The sequence below is a fragment of the Drechmeria coniospora genome, chromosome 02 (assembly GCF_001625195.1).
Source record: "Drechmeria coniospora strain ARSEF 6962 chromosome 02, whole genome shotgun sequence".
In the NCBI taxonomy this organism is placed as follows: domain Eukaryota; kingdom Fungi; phylum Ascomycota; class Sordariomycetes; order Hypocreales; family Ophiocordycipitaceae; genus Drechmeria; species Drechmeria coniospora.
The window spans coordinates 3,290,319-3,306,378 of NC_054390.1; the positions used below are offsets into that span (position 1 = coordinate 3,290,319).

Consider the following 16,060-nt stretch of genomic DNA (forward strand, 5'->3'; position numbering starts at 1 on the left):
ACCTGGCTACGACTTTCATGCATCCGCAGTCATTTGGGACAATCGTGACACTTTTTGGCCTGCTTAGTCATGGTTTCCCACCTAGCGGCGCCCATCAACGTCGTGGAGGCGATGGCGGTTGAGGAGAGGCTTTGGCAGCCCCCCAACGGCTGCGACGACATCGAATTATCGTCATTGCACGAGATAGGCTTCCTTCGACGGCACGACAGAATCTCCTGCACCAAATCTCCCAGTATACCTACGAACCCGCCCAGATTCTCGACCTTCACCGAAACTACCCTCGCTACCGCCATCCCCCTCTCGTTCCCTCCATCGTCAACACCCCCCCGCCTGCGTTCCGCAAGCGCCGGCTCCCTGCGCTCTGCCTCCTCGTCCACCCGGCGATCGACTCACTCCCACCGTCGTCGTCTTGCTGACGAAGTCTGGCGGCAAATCTGGTAAACTCGCCGCCGCCCGCAGAGGAAGCAGGAAGGAGCGCTGAAGCCTCACGCCATGTCGACGCGAGCGTGGACGAGGCGGGACAAGATCAAAGGGGGCGTCGGAGCCGTTGCCTTTGCCGCTGTCATATTCGTCGGCTCCCTGACCGGCGCCCATATCAAGTCGGATAGGCAAAAAGATGACGTTGGTCAACCTACTCTCTCGCATCTGAACTCTCTCGTTGACGTACCCATCAGGCGATCAAACAGTTCCGCCAATCCACCCCGGCCGACCAAATCGCCATCCTAGAAACGCAAAAGCTCCACCTGCTGCAGCAGAAGCAACAGCTGGAGAGGAAGCTGCACCTGTTCAACGACCGAGTGAGAGACAGGGACGCCGAGCAGAGGAAGGGGGAAAGGTAAAGAACCAAGGTTGCCTGGCAGGAGGACGGCCGGCGTTGGCTGCGTGTGGCCGCAATTAGTCATTCGTGAGCGTTGTCATGACCGAGATATCCCAGAGCGCATCATCAGCATAATGTATATACCATGACTACGACCCGTCTCTCATCTGCTCGTGATGAATACCTCCGCATCTCTAGACGCAGCGCCGCACCGTACCGCCCCTCCTCGAGCCGCGCGAGGTCATGGAAAAGACTCGACGCAGACTACTTCATCGTCCCGTCCGCCATGGGCAGCGGAATCGCCCGGTACAGCAGGATCAAGGCCGAGTGCGACTCGCCACCACCCGCCAGCGCCTCCACCTTGTCGACCGTCACCTCCGACACCTTTTCGTCGTTGAACCACCACCACTTGCCGTCCTCCTCGCCCGTCCGGCCCGTCACGGGATCCACGGGCGCCGTCTTCTTGATGTATGCCGTGTAGTGACCGCTGTCGGCGCTGGCGCCCTGGTGCGTCACGACGCCGCGCAGCTCGTACAGGCCCGACTGGTTCGCGCCGTCGTCGTTGCGAAGGTCGGCATCGATGATGGCGTTGAGCTCCTTCTTGGCCGCGAGCAGAGCGGCATCCTTCTCGGCGTCAATCTCGGCATCCGTCTTGAACGTCTCCTCCATGACGACGTCGCCATCCGCCGCCGCCTTGGTCTCGCCCCTGTTCTGCGCCTTCTGCGCCATCTTTTCCTCCTTCTCCTTCTTCTCCTTCTCCGACGGCAGGCCGGAGCCGCCGGCGACGTCATCGAGGTCCTCGTGGTTGTTCTTCTTCCGGCGCTTGCGCGCGCGCTCAATGTCCTCCTCGTCCTTCCGGATCTCACGGACCTTGTCGCGCACCGGCACCAGCTGCTTCTTCAGCTCATCCGAGCAAAACTCGACAATATCCAGCTCTTGCGGGAACGTGACCTTTCGCATGATCTTGGCCTTTTTCTGCGTCTCTCGCTTCCAGAAGAAGCGTACGAAATGCACCGTCAGGTACTTGGGCACGCGCGAGATCTTGGATGTTTTCGTGTAGCTCGCGTCGCGGCCGAGCACCTCCGACTTCTTCTCCAGCTTCTCGCTCAATGCGGCGAGGATGCCGTCCCTCAGGTGGTTGGTGGAGCTGTCGATGTGGCAGTTGAGCTTGGAGAAGCCATCACTCGACGCAATCGCCGTTTCGCCGCCGTTGCGTGCCTCGGCTTCGTCGCATTCCATCATCGACGAGAACGCACCGGACATGTACTTGTCGACGAACGAGACCGCCGGAGCGCCGTCGGTCGAGCCCTTGACCGTGACCTTGTCCCCCAGCGTCTGCACAATCTGACTCCACGCTTCCTCGGCATCCTGCTGGGCGTACATGTTGTTCGACTTGGCCCTTTCCGCAAACTGGGGAAAGTTGAGACGAAGGACGTCGAGGAAGTTCACGGGCGGCAGCGCGTCTTGCGTCTGTCCCATCTCGACGTAGAGCCGGGCCAGCTGGGCCGACAGATCCGCGCGCGACAAGGTGACGTTCATCCCGCCCGCCGCAGGATCATACTTGGCCAGCGCCGTCTGAAGCTCGGGAATCGAGCGCAGCGTTTGGAGTGTCGAATTCAGGTAGCACGTGTTGCCCAGGTTGACGAGGCCGGCCGGGGTGGCGCCGGCCTGCTGGGCTTGCTCTGCCTCGGTCATGTCCTCGACAAACTTGATCGGTTCCTTGGGACGGACGAGTTGAGAGTCGCCAGCGGTACCAATCATCATGATGGACTGTCCGGCCTTGAGACCGAGCTTGCTCATGTCGGCGTCATCCTTGAGCTGCCCGCCCTTGATGAGAATCTTCTGTCTCTCCGGTTCAACATTGGTGAGGCTGAAAAGCTGCAGCTTGAAATCTTCGCCAGTCGACGAGGCTTCGACTTCGACGTCATACTTTTTGCCTTGGTGTCTTACGACAACTGGCCCTGGTGTCAGTCACCATGACAACGATGGGTGCGGAAAGGAGGGGATGGCCGAACCTGATATCGATGCCATCATGGGCGAATCCGTGGCTAGGGATCGATGTTTTGTCAGTAATGGATAAGATGGCGGAATAAGTACGGCAGTATTCGGCGATGCACGGCGTCGGAAGTCAGACGCGGCTTTGAAAAGGTGAAAGTTGGGGGAGAGGGCAAAATGGATGCCTCGTTGTTTGAGGAGATGATCGAAGCAACTGTGGGGGGGAACGGCTCCTGCGTCACATTGATGGTGCCTGGGGTTTCCTGCTCGTCAGGAACGGAGTACATCGTGGATGTACCAGCTGTGCGGAGTGCATGGGCGGAGTACAAGTGCTTGCTTCCTTTACTTAAGTAAGTACCTGCGTGTACTTAAGTATAACCAAGTACCCTGTGCATGTACCAGTGCTGCACAAGTACATACTTGTACTTATACGGAGAACACCAACATTTAGTTGTATTAGTTGTACAGTATTACAGTATGTGCAGGTACCTGCCTGCATGTACATATACCTTGGCGGGGTGCGGTGCAGGCAAAGCTAATTACTAATCCAGGTTACGACCCAAACAGTAAGTACAATACAAGTACCTGCGCGAAGTACTTGCATGCACTCGGTATTAAGCAATAAAATAATACTTACACCTATTTACTTCGTACAGCAAGTACAATACAGTACTCAGAAAGAGCATGCGACCACACAGGCAGGTGAGTGTGTACCAATAAGTACCTGGTACTCCTTACTCATACTCCATACTGTACAAGGCACTACATTATTGTTGCTTGTACTTACCACAGGCAATATAAAGATACTCATACAGTTCGCATTGGAAGTGAGTAGGGAATACCAGTGTACGGAGTGCTTGATAACGCCGTTGCAACGTATTGCTATGGATATGATACATTCAAGTATGAAATGCACCCTGATAGGTACGTATGTAACTGGCAAGCTCGCTGACTTTCCACTTGCCAAAAATCCATTCGGGTAGGGTTGTTCTGTGGTTGTGGTTGCCAAAATGGAGCACAAGCGTCGATAAGGAGAGCACACACGTACAGTACTAAAAGTATATGTACAAGTTCACCGGACTGCACCTAAATGTACTCCGAAAGTAAGTACTAGGTACTTACTAGGTACACTTATAGCAATACTTGCAGTAAGTTTACAGCACAACTACAGTAATTACTGTAAGTACTGTACTTACACCTACTTACAGAACTTACAGTACGTAAACACAAGTACATGTGCAAAGAGTGATTGTTACAAAGTCACCTATGATGGAGCCTAAGTACTTCGAGGACTTCACAAGTGCACACTACTACACCTGTTTGCACCAGTTCATACTCCCTACCTGTGAATCGGTTCGACTGGCGACTGCATGGTAAGCCATCCCCCATTTGCAAGCCATTCTCTTCTCCAGGAGCATCCGTCCTTCAGATTCGTTGCTGCTTGGAAGATGATGCTCATCCCTGCTGTTGACCTTTGCTGAAGATATGCATGGCCCAGCCACCGAGCGTAGGCCAACGGGACTGTAAGCATGCTCCCTCGCATAGGAGGCATGAGAGAAAGGGCAGAACATATCTCGCGTTCCGAGTGTTGTCCTGCATTCGCTGGACACCGCCAAAGAGCTACGATGAAATGCTTTGTTGAAATAGCGCAGCTATTATGAGCGGTTCGAGTTCGTCTTGCCGGGGGTGCTGCCTAGTGAGGTGCATGATCCGGTGCGCTGTAATCTGAGAAAATCATTCCCGAGCCTGAACCTAGGACTTGATCATGATATACTAATTAATACATAATGCCCGAACATGTCACCAAGGGTATCGAGTTCCCCGTTGACAATTGGACTTGGACGCGTAATGGTCATGGCATGTACGCGATGTCACGTGCGCTGCTGCTGTCGAGCTCACTCCACCCACATGCTCCACAGGGCAACGTCAGACCTCAAGCTCCCTCCCCGTCCACCGTCGACCCCGCTAAGCATCCAGTCAGCGTCCAGCAGCCACGATACTGTGACAACACCGCAACGACGTCGACAGCTCCAAGGCAGCCCCAGGGCCCAGATTCAGCAGCATGGTTAGATTCTGACCCGTCCCATGCACGCTTCGGCGGTGTACGTGCTGACGAGCCTCGTCCCATAGTCTCAATCCCTTAGGCCGTACTTGCAATGCGTGCGAAGCAGTCTGACCGCCGCCCTGACGCTGTCCAACTTTGCCTCCCAGACAGCCGAGAGGCACAACGTCCCCGAGATTGAGGCGCAGACCTCGCCCGAAGTTCTCCTGACGCCGTTGACGATTGCGCGCAACGAGAACGAGCGGGTCCTGATAGAGCCGAGCATCAACTCGCTCCGCGTCAGCATCAAGATCAAACAGGCAGACGAGATTGAGCATATCCTCGTACACAAGTTCACCCGTTTCCTGACGCAAAGAGCCGAATCCTTCTTCATATTGCGGCGGAAGCCCATCAAGGTTCGTGTGCAGCAAGCCTTGCCCGACTGCGAGCCGGACTGCGAGGGCGAGCAAGGCTCGAGGCTAACTTGCTCAGGGATACGACATTTCCTTCTTGATAACAAATTTCCACACCGACGAGATGCTGAAACACAAGCTCGTTGACTTCATCATTCAGTTCATGGAGGATGTTGACAAGGAAATCTCCGAGATGAAGCTCTTTGTACGCCCCCTGACGAGCCAGAGCCGACGCTGGACTGACCGATGGCAGCTGAATGCGAGGGCCCGATTTGTGGCAGAGTCCTTCTTGACGCCGGTTCGTTTGGAAACCCGATACGTTCTCGGTCGCCGAGCGGATGCTGACCCCTCATTCAACAGTTTGACTAACATGGGTCGGGATTCTATTCCGGGGCCGAGCCGCGAATACACTGGCAGGACTGGTCGGCGGCAAAACTGAATTCCCAAGAGAAAGCTGGGGCCTGACTTAAATAAAGAGCCATGTAGAATGGCAGAATGACGTATCTCAACCTTGTGCAACCTGATCCTCTGGTGTGTATGGAGCGCTGTGCTTGATGTAATGCGACCCGCTGCACTTGGTACGCGCTCGAGAGGTGAGTGTGACGATGACGGCCTCTTCCATTGCCGTTCAATGCTGATTCACTGCTCATAATTTTTTCTGTTTAGCATCAAGTACAGACGGACGGACCTGTAAGGATGAATCAGTGAATCTCACCGATGAATATGCACTGCTCGATACCAACATTACGGCAACAGCCTCAACTCCAACTATTGACGGAGTACCTCGGAGCACGATAACGTAATTTCCTCATCACCTTTGAACGACGATCGAGACAGCTGTGCACAGGAACAATTCGGTCCACGCCGAGTATCTGCCAATCACGGATCAACTTCCTCCCTCCCCTCAGTGACTGCTGCAAACATAGTTCTCACCCAGCTGTACCTGGCAACGATCTGGCAGCCACCGCAGCTCTGTTCACCTGCCGCTGTTTTGACACCTGAGGAGACAACTTTTGCCTTCGTTTCGGGGCCCTTGTTGTGTATTGGAGTAATTAACTGCGTGGCTGGGAATGTGCTTCGGCTCCTACCCGCCTCTTTATTTTCTTCTCTGCCGGCGCATCTCTTGACACCAAGCCGTTGCATCCATCAGCTCCGCATCACTCTGAATGCAGGCTCTTCCGTTACAAAGTTCGAGCTTTCTTGTGCCTGAGACGTCACGAGATCGAGACATACGTCGGGCCTGTGCTGAAGTTCCACGTCAAGAAAGGATAGGGTTTGACAAGAAACGGATCGAAGACTGCAGACACCAGCAGTTCTCTCAAAAGGTTGGGACCCGTGAACATGCCTCCAACCACACGAGATCGTCCCAGTTCAGTCAATGAGGGCATTTCATCTCAACTATCATCACATCACTGGCTTGTCTTGGCTGCGTTCGACGAGCCTCTTCATCCCTATCATCTGATCCATGTTACCATTGCTCACGAATACGGCTAACGCGATGTCGCCAGGTTTTTGGGACAAACCATGGCGTATCGCCGTGGCAAGCAAAACAAGACGCCTGGTCCGGCACTTGAAGGCCAGCGCGTTCAGCCTGACAACGTTGATTCGCGCCCTGCCAACAATGCCAACCCTCGGCCTATCGAGGGTGGTCGATTGCGCGCTCCCGCAATTCGAGGAGGCTTCGTTTGCTTACCGCGTGAAGACATAAATGCCCGGAATGATACTGTCATGAAGAGTCTGCTCAATCCACAGTCATCCATCTGGGAACCGGTGGATATTACTGTTCCGAAAGCGAGTGTACGCAGAAGTCGACATACCATTTGCTATACCACAACTGCTGACTCTTTTGTAGGTCGCTGTTGCCAGCCAACACGCCGACGTTTCTAAACCATCTGTTGGAAATCACCCTTTCGGGGAGAATTACGACGGAAGCGCACTGCTCAACGGCTGTGGTGCGACCCCAGACAATGCAAATGTCCAGCACAACGTGAATGACATGGTAGGCTTCGCAGCACAAGATGTCAACGGTGCTGCATCGGCACAAATTCCGATATCTGCCGCTGTGAATGGTTCATTTGGGAGTGAGGCTCAGAGCAGCAGCGTCGGTAGTACCGTGTTGAATAGTTTCAGCACGATATATGCATCTGAATGCTGCCAAGAACGGGAAACCGCCAACACCAACCATGATGCTCACGACAATAATGCCTTGCTGAGCGCCGCCGCCGTGACGATGGAAAGCACCATTATTCAAGGCAACTCTATGCCGTACAGCACGAGCAACCCGAGCATCAGCGGCTGTCACAACAGCAGCTCGGCCGAACAGCAGAACGTTGGCCTTTCCAACACTTGTGCAAACAGCGCTGTTGCCTATAATGGCACCCCTGCCACGAAAGCTCGGGCTTACACGATCGCGGCGGTGGATATTGGAGAGAACACCGGCTCTATTTTCGAGAAGATGACCTTCGAGCTTCTGAACAAGACTCTCCGAGGCACCGATGACCAGAAATCTGGAGCCACTTAGGAAGCTGCTCCAACTGGCACGGTCGTTGATGGCTATAATAATGGGCACGCCCCGTCAATGCCTGGCAACAAAATTGCAAACGGAATTCCCCAAAGCCACTCCTGCGGTGCCGCACTGGGCCTGGTTAGCCCGGCGTCCTCCCAGTGCCGCGAGAGAATTGCCGATAACGGCTACCTGTTCAGCCCGTTCAGCTCCAAATCAGGCACGCTGACGGAGCCACGAAACTATGCGCCTCGGACCAGCGGTCAATCTGTGGTTTCGGAGCCGCCGCCAAAGTTCGACCTTGGCGGACTTGCCTCGATGCACTCGCAACAGCAAGCGCCGCCGATGATGCAAAATGTGCAGTGTCACCTTCAGGTTCAGCCCATGGCCGGAAGTGATGGCTTCGTGCAGTCGTATCCCGGGCACGAGACGTCCGTTGGCTGCTCGTCGTCTCTTGCGGTGGTGCAGGCTCTGGATGAGTCCCGAGGAGGTCGCTCCAAAGAACTCAGCGCCCTGACCAGCGGTCCAGCTGGCTTCCCGCCGCTGTCCACTGCGCTGCACCCCGATAACTTTCCATTTGTCGAGGCACCACGCATGGCGCAGGCCATCAACCGCGGCGTTGTCAAGCTCAAGAATGTACGTTGTCCTCGCGCTCGGTACTGACCGAGAACTGGCCTGACGGTGCGGTGGGTAGATTCCGTTTGCCACCAAGCGCTCCGAGATCATCGCCTTCCTCGGCCGCAACTCCAAGATTCTCAACGACTCGGACGAACCGGTGCATATCATCATGGAGCGCGTGACCAGCAAGACCATGGACGCGTACGTCGAATTCGTCAGCCTCGAAGAGGCCATGAAGGCCGTCGACAGGCACCAGTTCAACCTTCGCGTCGGCCGGGTAAGCCGACTGGGGGACCGGCCGATCGAGGTTGAACTCTCCAGCCAGGCGAGCTTGATGAAGGACCTCTTCCCGCTCGCCCGCGGTCTCATCTGGGATGGTGCCTCGCCCGACTTCAAACCGTACAACCAACTGTTTGCGTGGGAGAACTTTCGCGGTTTCATCTCCGAGGAGGAGATGGTCATGCTCATCAAGCACGTCGAGGTTCCCCACCGGGTTAGTACATGGGCAAGCGAGCTGGTGCACTGCTGACGACGTGGACGGCTAGTCTCCCTACTCCAAGGACTGCCCGCAGCGTCCGTACGAGTGCCTCATCAGCACTCTGAAGAAGTTCCCCTGGTACGCGACCGACCGCATCACCATCGGCCAACGTCACGCCATGTACATGGCGACGGAGAAACTGCTCCAGATCATTTCGGACAAGATCAGCCGCGACTGCGACCCGATCAATCTGACGCCGCAACTTCAGAAGCGGCTCGCGAACACTGCCATGACCTGCCAGGGCTTTACGCCATTGATGAAGGACAACCTAGCCTGGCTGCTGAACCTGTCGGATGCGGATCAGCGGTACTACGGCCAGCCGGAGCGCGCGCACGCGTGGCGGCACCAGTATTCGATGGCACCGAGACCGGGCGTTCCCCTGGACGTCATCGAGGTAGGATTTACCACCGCCCCGGGGCGAGATGGCTGTGCCAGCAGGCTAACTGACGTGGCCGCAGTGGTACATTGCCATCATCCGAGAGCAGTCGCAGCGGGACATGCTGAGCCGCGCACACGGCAGCCGAGTCGAGTTGCAGGAAAAGGGCGAACAGACCGACATGTACTGGGGGTACTTTTGGGCCGAGCTGGGACATACTTTCGGGCCCGAATTCGACCACATGACGCTGAACAAGGTGGCACACGCCGAGTTTTCGGCTGTCGAGCGTATCCTATCCCGCGCTCTGCTGAACCAGTAGCGCCTCGTTGACGGCTCCCTCTCAATTCGCTGCTGCGAGGAGACGAGTGGGCGCTGCCTTTTGCTTCTTCTTCGTTGGCCGCGTTGGTTTGCCTGTGAGCGGGAATGTTGGTAAAGAATCTGGCTGATGGGCGTCCCCGACGTATACTGCCAGCAGCAACACGGCGAGTAGGGAGGGTTCGAGGAATCGATGATAGATCGAATAGAGAGGAGGCGGCTCTTTCTTCTTTAGCTTCATGCCCCGCATGAATCCAGGATCGCAGGGTCGAGCTTCGTCTCCGCACGAGAGAGAGCTTATGGAATCATTGCTTCAAATTTGCGGCATTGGCCGAGGAGGGCGGTGGTTTGAATCAGGTCGGTCGGTGCCTACCAAAGCGGGATGCTGTCGACACTCGTTCCCCTTCGAGCTGGTCGATGCCATGAGCTGTGACGGTGTCGGGAAATGTCAACTGCCGTTCACCGATGACTGCGAGAATCGTTTAGGTGAGGCAGACGGCGTATTTCAGGTCAGGCTGATGCTGGTTGTCGTATCTGTTGTCTTCTTCAGAGTAGGACACGATCGGCCAGAAACGCCTGACCTTTGGACTGGTTCTGGCATTGGCTGGTGATCAGTTATAAAGGTGCCAATGAATGCCAACGAGTAGGGAATATGTGCACAGTGCACCAAGTGATGTAGATGGTACGAGACGGCAAAGGAAACAAGATCGGTGACTTTGTTGAGGTTGTACTCTGTACCAGCAGGGAGATCTTGTGACGAGCGAGAAGTCCCTACTAGGTACGGAGGTCCCTACTGAGGTCCCTACTGAGGTCCCTACTGAGGTCCCTACTGAGGTCCCTACTGAGGTCCCTACTGAGGTCCCTACTGAGGTCCCTACTCCGTAGTACTCAGTACTACCGGCACATGCTACGGATTGGTATCTGCCTATAGTATCCAGGTACTCCGTCCCACCGGGATGTGTTATCCAGGTACCTTGTTTTGCGAGTCCAAGATGCTTGAAGCAGCACGGCGTGCTACTGCATCAGTACCAGGTAGAAACCACCCATGCCTACAGTACTCCGTACAGTACGTCTACCTGCTCATACTTACTTAAATAGCAGGACAAAAGAGAGGGAGACACTGCTTGCGGTTGGCCAGGGTGCGCTGCAGTATCCTGAGCGGATCCGCTGAAGCTCCGTGCCGAGTGCGCGAGTGGGCACTGGGTGTCCGGTTAGGGGTGTTTACGTCAACGAAAACCAACTTGCTTGATATACGAGTATTAACTGTACTTGAATCTGTCGTCACCCCAACAACCCCGACTTTTCCTTGGACCCCTTCCAGGACCGCGCAGTTTTGGCGTCGTATATCGACCCAACGTCTCTCCTTGGCTGGTGTTTCATCTTTCGAGGTTGGACACCTGACTGCTATTTTTTGGGTGGCTGCAGGGTTCCCCAACAAAGAAAAGCAGGAATATTTGCGCCCATTTCCGCCTTTCGTTTCTTCCTCCCAAATCAACATTTCACCGCTCCCCCGTCTAGATCGAGGCACCGTACCCGCGAAATTCAGTACAAGTATGTCTACGGAACCGAAAGAAACTCCGGCGGAAGCGCCTGCGGCTTCCGTCGAAGTCACGACAGCTGCGGCGACAGGAGCTGCTTCCGAGACGGCTCGGTCGAAGCTCACAGCTCGTCTGGCGGACATCATCAAGCAGGCTGGCCACGGTGAGATGTGGGGAGTCGAGCTCTCATCATCGGCAGAGCACGCACCCTCTCAGGTCGTGCTGCAAAAGTTTCTGCGGGCCAACGGCAACGACGCGGCGGCGGCGGAGAAGCAGCTCGTCGCGGCACTCGAGTGGCGGAAGAAGGTGAACCCGACAGCCCTCGTCAAGCAGACGTTTGACGGCAACAAGTTTGGCGGCCTCGGCTACGTAACGGTGCATCCGGCCGAGGGCAAGGAGACGGTCATCACCTGGAACATCTATGGTTCCGTCAAGGACAACAAGGCCACCTTTGGTGACGTGCAAGAGTAAGATTGACGAGCCGACCCACCACCGCCAGTTTGTTGACGGTGGATTTCGTGGAAGCCGACGCTGCCGTCCTTGGTTGGCCCGCTGACACTGTGTCGCAGGTTCATCCGGTGGCGCGGCGCCCTCATGGAGCTCGGTGTGCAGAAGCTGCGTCTGAACGAGATCAAGGAACCTCTGGCGGATGATGTGACGGCCGAGGACCCGCACCAGATGCTGCAGGTGCACGACTACCGCTCCGTCAGCTTCTTCCGCATGGACCCGGCCGTCAAGGCGGCCAGCAAGGAGACGATTCAGACCTTCTCGACGGCGTACCCGGAGCTGCTCGCTCACAAGTACTTTGTCAACGTTCCGGCCATCATGGGCTGGATGTTTGGTGCCATGAAGTTCTTCCTCGCGCCGGCAACGCTCCGCAAGTTCCACCCGATGACGTCGGGCACGACGCTCGCCGTAGAACTGAAGACGTTGGTCGACAGCTTGCCGAAGGAGTACGGGGGTGAGGGAAAGAGCGTGACGGAGGGGGAGACGGTGGCCTTGACGCAAGGCGAGGCGGTCAAGACGACGGGCGAAGTTCAAGCCGAGTCGGCCGAGGCTCCAGCTGCGGCTCAGAAGACGACTCCTCCTGCCGCCGGCACCGTCGAGGTTGCTGCTGCCAAGTCTGAGGACGAAGCCAAGGCTGCCGACACTGCTGTCGGCAAGGAGGATGAGACGACGACGGCGACGACGACGGCGGCGGCGGCGGACAAGGCGACGGCGGCATGAGCAGTCTGGCTTTGTCTCCGGCTCCTGTGCGATTACCGTCCAGCGGCCGAGGTGGCCGCCACGTTGCAGCCTGCTGTCACGTAGCCCGCGACGATACCCCCACTCCCTTACTTTCTTCTTCTTCCTGCAGTTGTATTAATATGAATACAAGCTACCGCAGAATGCGACCCTTTGTATGTCTATCTCGGCGGACGGGCGGGGTGTCGCGGTGACGTGACGGCCGTGACATGGTTGTGGAGCGACGGTCGCTTACACGGTTACAGCTGAAACGGCATGGGCCTGGTGCGGGTAGGACCGTGGACCGAGATCTTCCGCGAGCGACAGAGGGGGAAGAAGACGGCCGTGAGCAAGGACCTTGACACGATAATTATACTAGTTGCGAGGTACCGGCTGGAGGTAGCCTGGCTCGATGAACGGCTGGCTGCTTTCACGCGCGAACTGGACATGACAGTCAAGGGATTGTGTTCCAGCATCGGGAGCCCTGCTGTTTGGCAAGACTTCTTAATCCGCGACGAATGGCATACTGCGCGGACGAGAATGAACTTGCTTCGCCGGCATGTTGATTTCGACCGCTAGGTTGACAATTCATGCCCCTGTTCACAGATGGGCATCAGTTTTGCTTGCATTTCCGCCGAGCGTGTCCATTCATCGTTATTCCGTTCTGCCGGGCCCCAAGCCAGGGATTGGCTTACCTACGAGTGGATGATGTCCGAATGGCAGCCGGCCAGGGTCATGGTTCTTGTGCCCCCGAAGAAGACTGCGTCTGGCGGATGTGGCTCGCAGGTACTGAAGATGGAGGGCGGGTGGCGAGGCCAGATCGCCTAGGACGAACGCGAGAGGCGAAAGGAGGTGTCACAGGATAGTCACAGGATGAGCAGAGGCAGGACCTGTTGGCTCATGCACGGTATGGATCCGGACGAGCCAGCAGTGTTTATTCATCGAGGCGGGTCGGTTGTGGCAAGGATACCGATGTCGTTCGTAAACAGAAGCAGAGCCTTGTCGATGGCCGCCTTGTTTTTTTCAACCGACAACTGATGTTGTGAATGGGTGCACAGGTCGGCTGGGAGGCATCGAGGCATTCATTCACCCGTGCCGCCGTCGTTGGATTCGTCGTGGACGCCGTTCGTCTGAAATTGGCAGCGATGATGGATGATTCCGTTGGGTGGTACGAGATCATCTTTGCCGCACTGTTCCCCGCAAGCAGACGCGAGCGACGAAGGAGCCGATGAAGGAGAACTCGGGCACGATTCGAGTCGGAGTGATGTTGGCTTGGTTGGAACTCGGCTTGCCATGTCATGACGGCCAGCTGCCGCAGTCGAGAAAGGGTCGAGGATTGCAAAGCTGGCGCCGCGAGCAACGGTCAAGGCAGGCGGCGAGGGATATGGACGAGCAGAAGAGATGAATGGCACCCTTTCGCCGCCAACGGTCATGTGAGGCTGGTAGGTCTGGGTCGTGGCCATATCGGCTGTTATGGCCAAGTATGCAGGGGTAGTGAAATGCGAGGCTTTCTGGATCGGCTCTGTGGGTAGGAAGCATGGAAACGGGCATGGCTCGTGCATCGACCGATCGGTGACGAGCCACCGACGAGTTGGCCGTCTTGGTCGGCGTCAACTTTTGCTCGCGCCGGGCTTGCGCAACATAGAACCGAAGATGGCATGCTACGTTGATGCTCACGTGCTCACGGTTGGGTATATTCCGAGAGCTGCAAAATGGCAAAGCACGAAATGGCAGGTTTGGCGGCAGGGTCAAGGGTCATGACGCTACACACCTTCACATTCACGGTTGAAGTGGAAGCCAAGCTTTCGAGACGTCGGCATCGGATATTTTTGAACTTATCGTGCTTGACGCCAGCGAGACAAGTGCCAGCATTGCGACGAAGTGCACTACGCTCGATGGGGTAGGGATTAGGGGCCTAGGGGGGAGGCGAGAGGACGAAGGAGGAGTGAAACATGACGATTGTTTGCAGCCGACGGTATGTGAAGTGGAGGAGAACCAGCCTGGGCACTTCGGCTTGCAGCTCGGGGAGAGGAAGTCGACGAGGGCACAAGATGACGACCGCTACTGGCCGAGCTGTGTTGTCCAGTCGAAGCTGGTCGGAGAGAGGATATGGAATGGAAGAGGATGGGGACGAGGAGGAGGGGACGAGGAGGAGGAGGAGGAGGAGGAGGGGGAGGGTCATGGGAAGAGCAGATGACGAAGGAGGAGGAGCAGAGTCGAAGGAGGAGGAGCAGAGTCGAAGGAGGAGGAGCAGAGTCGAAGGAGGTGGAGCAGAGTCGAAAGACGAGGAGGAGAGTCAAGAGACAAGGAGCAGAGTCGAAGGAGGAGGAGCAGAGTCGAAAGACGAGGAGCAGAGTCGAAAGACGAGGAGCAGAGTCAAGGGACGAGGAGCAGAGTCGAAGCAAGGGGAGGACAAGACGAAGGACGACGAGGAGCAGAAGCCGAAGCAAGTGGAGGACGACGAGGAGGACAAGGAGTGCCAGCAAGCAAGAGTACTTGCAGTGGTATTGGCTTGCTAGTAGCGGCCAGTTGTTTAAAAACCGCGGCACCCCCGTTCCCGCCGTACCTACACACGCGCTCGAGACGTATTTCCTTGCATACCCCAAATCTAGATCTGTCTCTCTTTCTTCCATTCTCCCACCCGCACACTCGGACGCTCCGTCACCGTCACCGTCACCGTCACACTCTTACCTTTGCAGGCCTGCCCTCGTGCTTTCACCCGTCGCTCTCTCACGCCATTGCCCTCGCTCTCGTCCGTTACCAACCTGGGTGCGTATTGGAGATTTCTGATTGCACGCTGCACGGTGCGCAGACGACGAAAATCAACGACAGCGGCCTTTCCTGCTACCGATCGAACACCTGCACCAGTGCCAGCGTCGGTGCCGGTGCCAGTGCCAGTGCCCCGTGTCGGGCTCAGCCCTTGTGCTAGTCCCTGTGCCACTGGGCATCGACCACCTGCCATCGTCATCCTCGTCTCGCCATCCGCGTCTCGCCATCCGCGTCTCGCCATCCTCGTCTCGCCATCCTCGTCTCGCCATCCGCATCTCGCCGCCCCCCGCCTCCTCTTCGTCCCGCTTGCTCGACATCCTCGGCCACCCCCCTCGCGGGCCGCCCCCTCCCAGAGACATCGGCTCTGTTCATCGTTGCTGCTCGTGCTGCCTTGACTGCTGGCCTTTCGTCCTCGGTCGTAGGGCCGCACGGTAGCTTCGACGGTAGCTTCACGCCCACGAGCTACGACTGGGTTGCTCCTTGCTTGCTCCTCTCTGCCCTGGTCGAGCGCTGGTTAAGCGTGTCCTCGGCCAGCCACTCACCAGCGGTCAAGACGACGACCCGAGACCACCCCAAGACCACTCACAACCACTCACGCCTCACGAACTGGGTACGCACACGCACTCACCACCGCCAAGCACCACTCACCACCATTCACCACCACCAATAATTGACGACTCCCTTCCACTTTTGCTTCCAACGCGCCTCCTTTCGCTCACGACGAGCCTGCGCAACGCGCCCACCACGGCCACGCAGCCCCCCTCGGCACCCTATTCTCGTCATTTTAATTTCCTTTTTCGTCCTTCTTTTTTCGTCCCGTCGCTCGCTCCGATCACGCCTCCTTCTCATGTACGCGAATTAGCCGTCGTCGCGTCTCCCCTCGCCTCGCCTCGCCTCGCCTCGCCTCGCCTCG

The 16,060-nt window shown here is 56.7% G+C and overlaps 8 protein-coding genes across 8 annotated transcripts; 6 read left to right on the forward strand and 2 right to left on the reverse strand.

Annotated features, from left to right (window-relative positions):
- Nucleotides 1–492: 492 nt before the first annotated feature.
- DCS_04035 (uncharacterized protein) lies at nucleotides 493–839 on the forward strand (the record flags this gene model as incomplete). Its single annotated transcript, XM_040801347.1, has 2 exons — nucleotides 493–621; nucleotides 675–839. 2 exons carry the CDS (start codon nucleotides 493–495, stop codon nucleotides 837–839), a joined length of 294 nt encoding a protein of 97 aa, XP_040656380.1.
- A 242-nt stretch (nucleotides 840–1,081) lies between these two features.
- On the reverse strand, nucleotides 1,082–3,099 carry DCS_04036 (ubiquitin carboxyl-terminal hydrolase 14; the record flags this gene model as incomplete). Its single annotated transcript, XM_040801348.1, has 3 exons — nucleotides 1,082–2,746; nucleotides 2,793–2,865; nucleotides 2,915–3,099. The coding sequence occupies 3 exons, from the start codon at nucleotides 3,097–3,099 to the stop codon at nucleotides 1,082–1,084; spliced, it is 1,923 nt and encodes a 640-aa protein (XP_040656381.1).
- A 1,500-nt stretch (nucleotides 3,100–4,599) lies between these two features.
- On the forward strand, nucleotides 4,600–5,705 carry DCS_04037 (Actin-related protein 2/3 complex subunit 4; the record flags this gene model as incomplete). Its single annotated transcript, XM_040801349.1, has 4 exons — nucleotides 4,600–4,892; nucleotides 4,957–5,269; nucleotides 5,346–5,471; nucleotides 5,520–5,705. The coding sequence occupies 4 exons, from the start codon at nucleotides 4,600–4,602 to the stop codon at nucleotides 5,703–5,705; spliced, it is 918 nt and encodes a 305-aa protein (XP_040656382.1).
- Nucleotides 5,706–6,790: 1,085 nt separating this feature from the next.
- Nucleotides 6,791–7,787, forward strand: DCS_04038 (uncharacterized protein; the record flags this gene model as incomplete). The annotated part of the gene is made up of 2 exons (XM_040801350.1): nucleotides 6,791–7,063; nucleotides 7,119–7,787. The coding sequence occupies 2 exons, from the start codon at nucleotides 6,791–6,793 to the stop codon at nucleotides 7,785–7,787; spliced, it is 942 nt and encodes a 313-aa protein (XP_040656383.1).
- Nucleotides 7,788–7,844: 57 nt separating this feature from the next.
- Nucleotides 7,845–9,620, forward strand: DCS_04039 (uncharacterized protein; the record flags this gene model as incomplete). Its single annotated transcript, XM_040801351.1, has 4 exons — nucleotides 7,845–8,405; nucleotides 8,464–8,880; nucleotides 8,933–9,319; nucleotides 9,384–9,620. The coding sequence occupies 4 exons, from the start codon at nucleotides 7,845–7,847 to the stop codon at nucleotides 9,618–9,620; spliced, it is 1,602 nt and encodes a 533-aa protein (XP_040656384.1).
- Nucleotides 9,621–11,169: 1,549 nt separating this feature from the next.
- DCS_04040 (Phosphatidylinositol transfer protein sfh5) lies at nucleotides 11,170–12,381 on the forward strand (the record flags this gene model as incomplete). Its single annotated transcript, XM_040801352.1, has 2 exons — nucleotides 11,170–11,621; nucleotides 11,724–12,381. The coding sequence occupies 2 exons, from the start codon at nucleotides 11,170–11,172 to the stop codon at nucleotides 12,379–12,381; spliced, it is 1,110 nt and encodes a 369-aa protein (XP_040656385.1).
- Nucleotides 12,382–13,460: 1,079 nt separating this feature from the next.
- DCS_04041 (uncharacterized protein) lies at nucleotides 13,461–13,841 on the reverse strand (the record flags this gene model as incomplete). Its single annotated transcript, XM_040801353.1, has 1 exon — nucleotides 13,461–13,841. The coding sequence occupies one exon, from the start codon at nucleotides 13,839–13,841 to the stop codon at nucleotides 13,461–13,463; it is 381 nt and encodes a 126-aa protein (XP_040656386.1).
- Nucleotides 13,842–14,429: 588 nt separating this feature from the next.
- On the forward strand, nucleotides 14,430–15,817 carry DCS_04042 (uncharacterized protein; the record flags this gene model as incomplete). The annotated part of the gene is made up of 2 exons (XM_040801354.1): nucleotides 14,430–14,882; nucleotides 15,308–15,817. The coding sequence occupies 2 exons, from the start codon at nucleotides 14,430–14,432 to the stop codon at nucleotides 15,815–15,817; spliced, it is 963 nt and encodes a 320-aa protein (XP_040656387.1).
- Nucleotides 15,818–16,060: the final 243 nt, after the last annotated feature.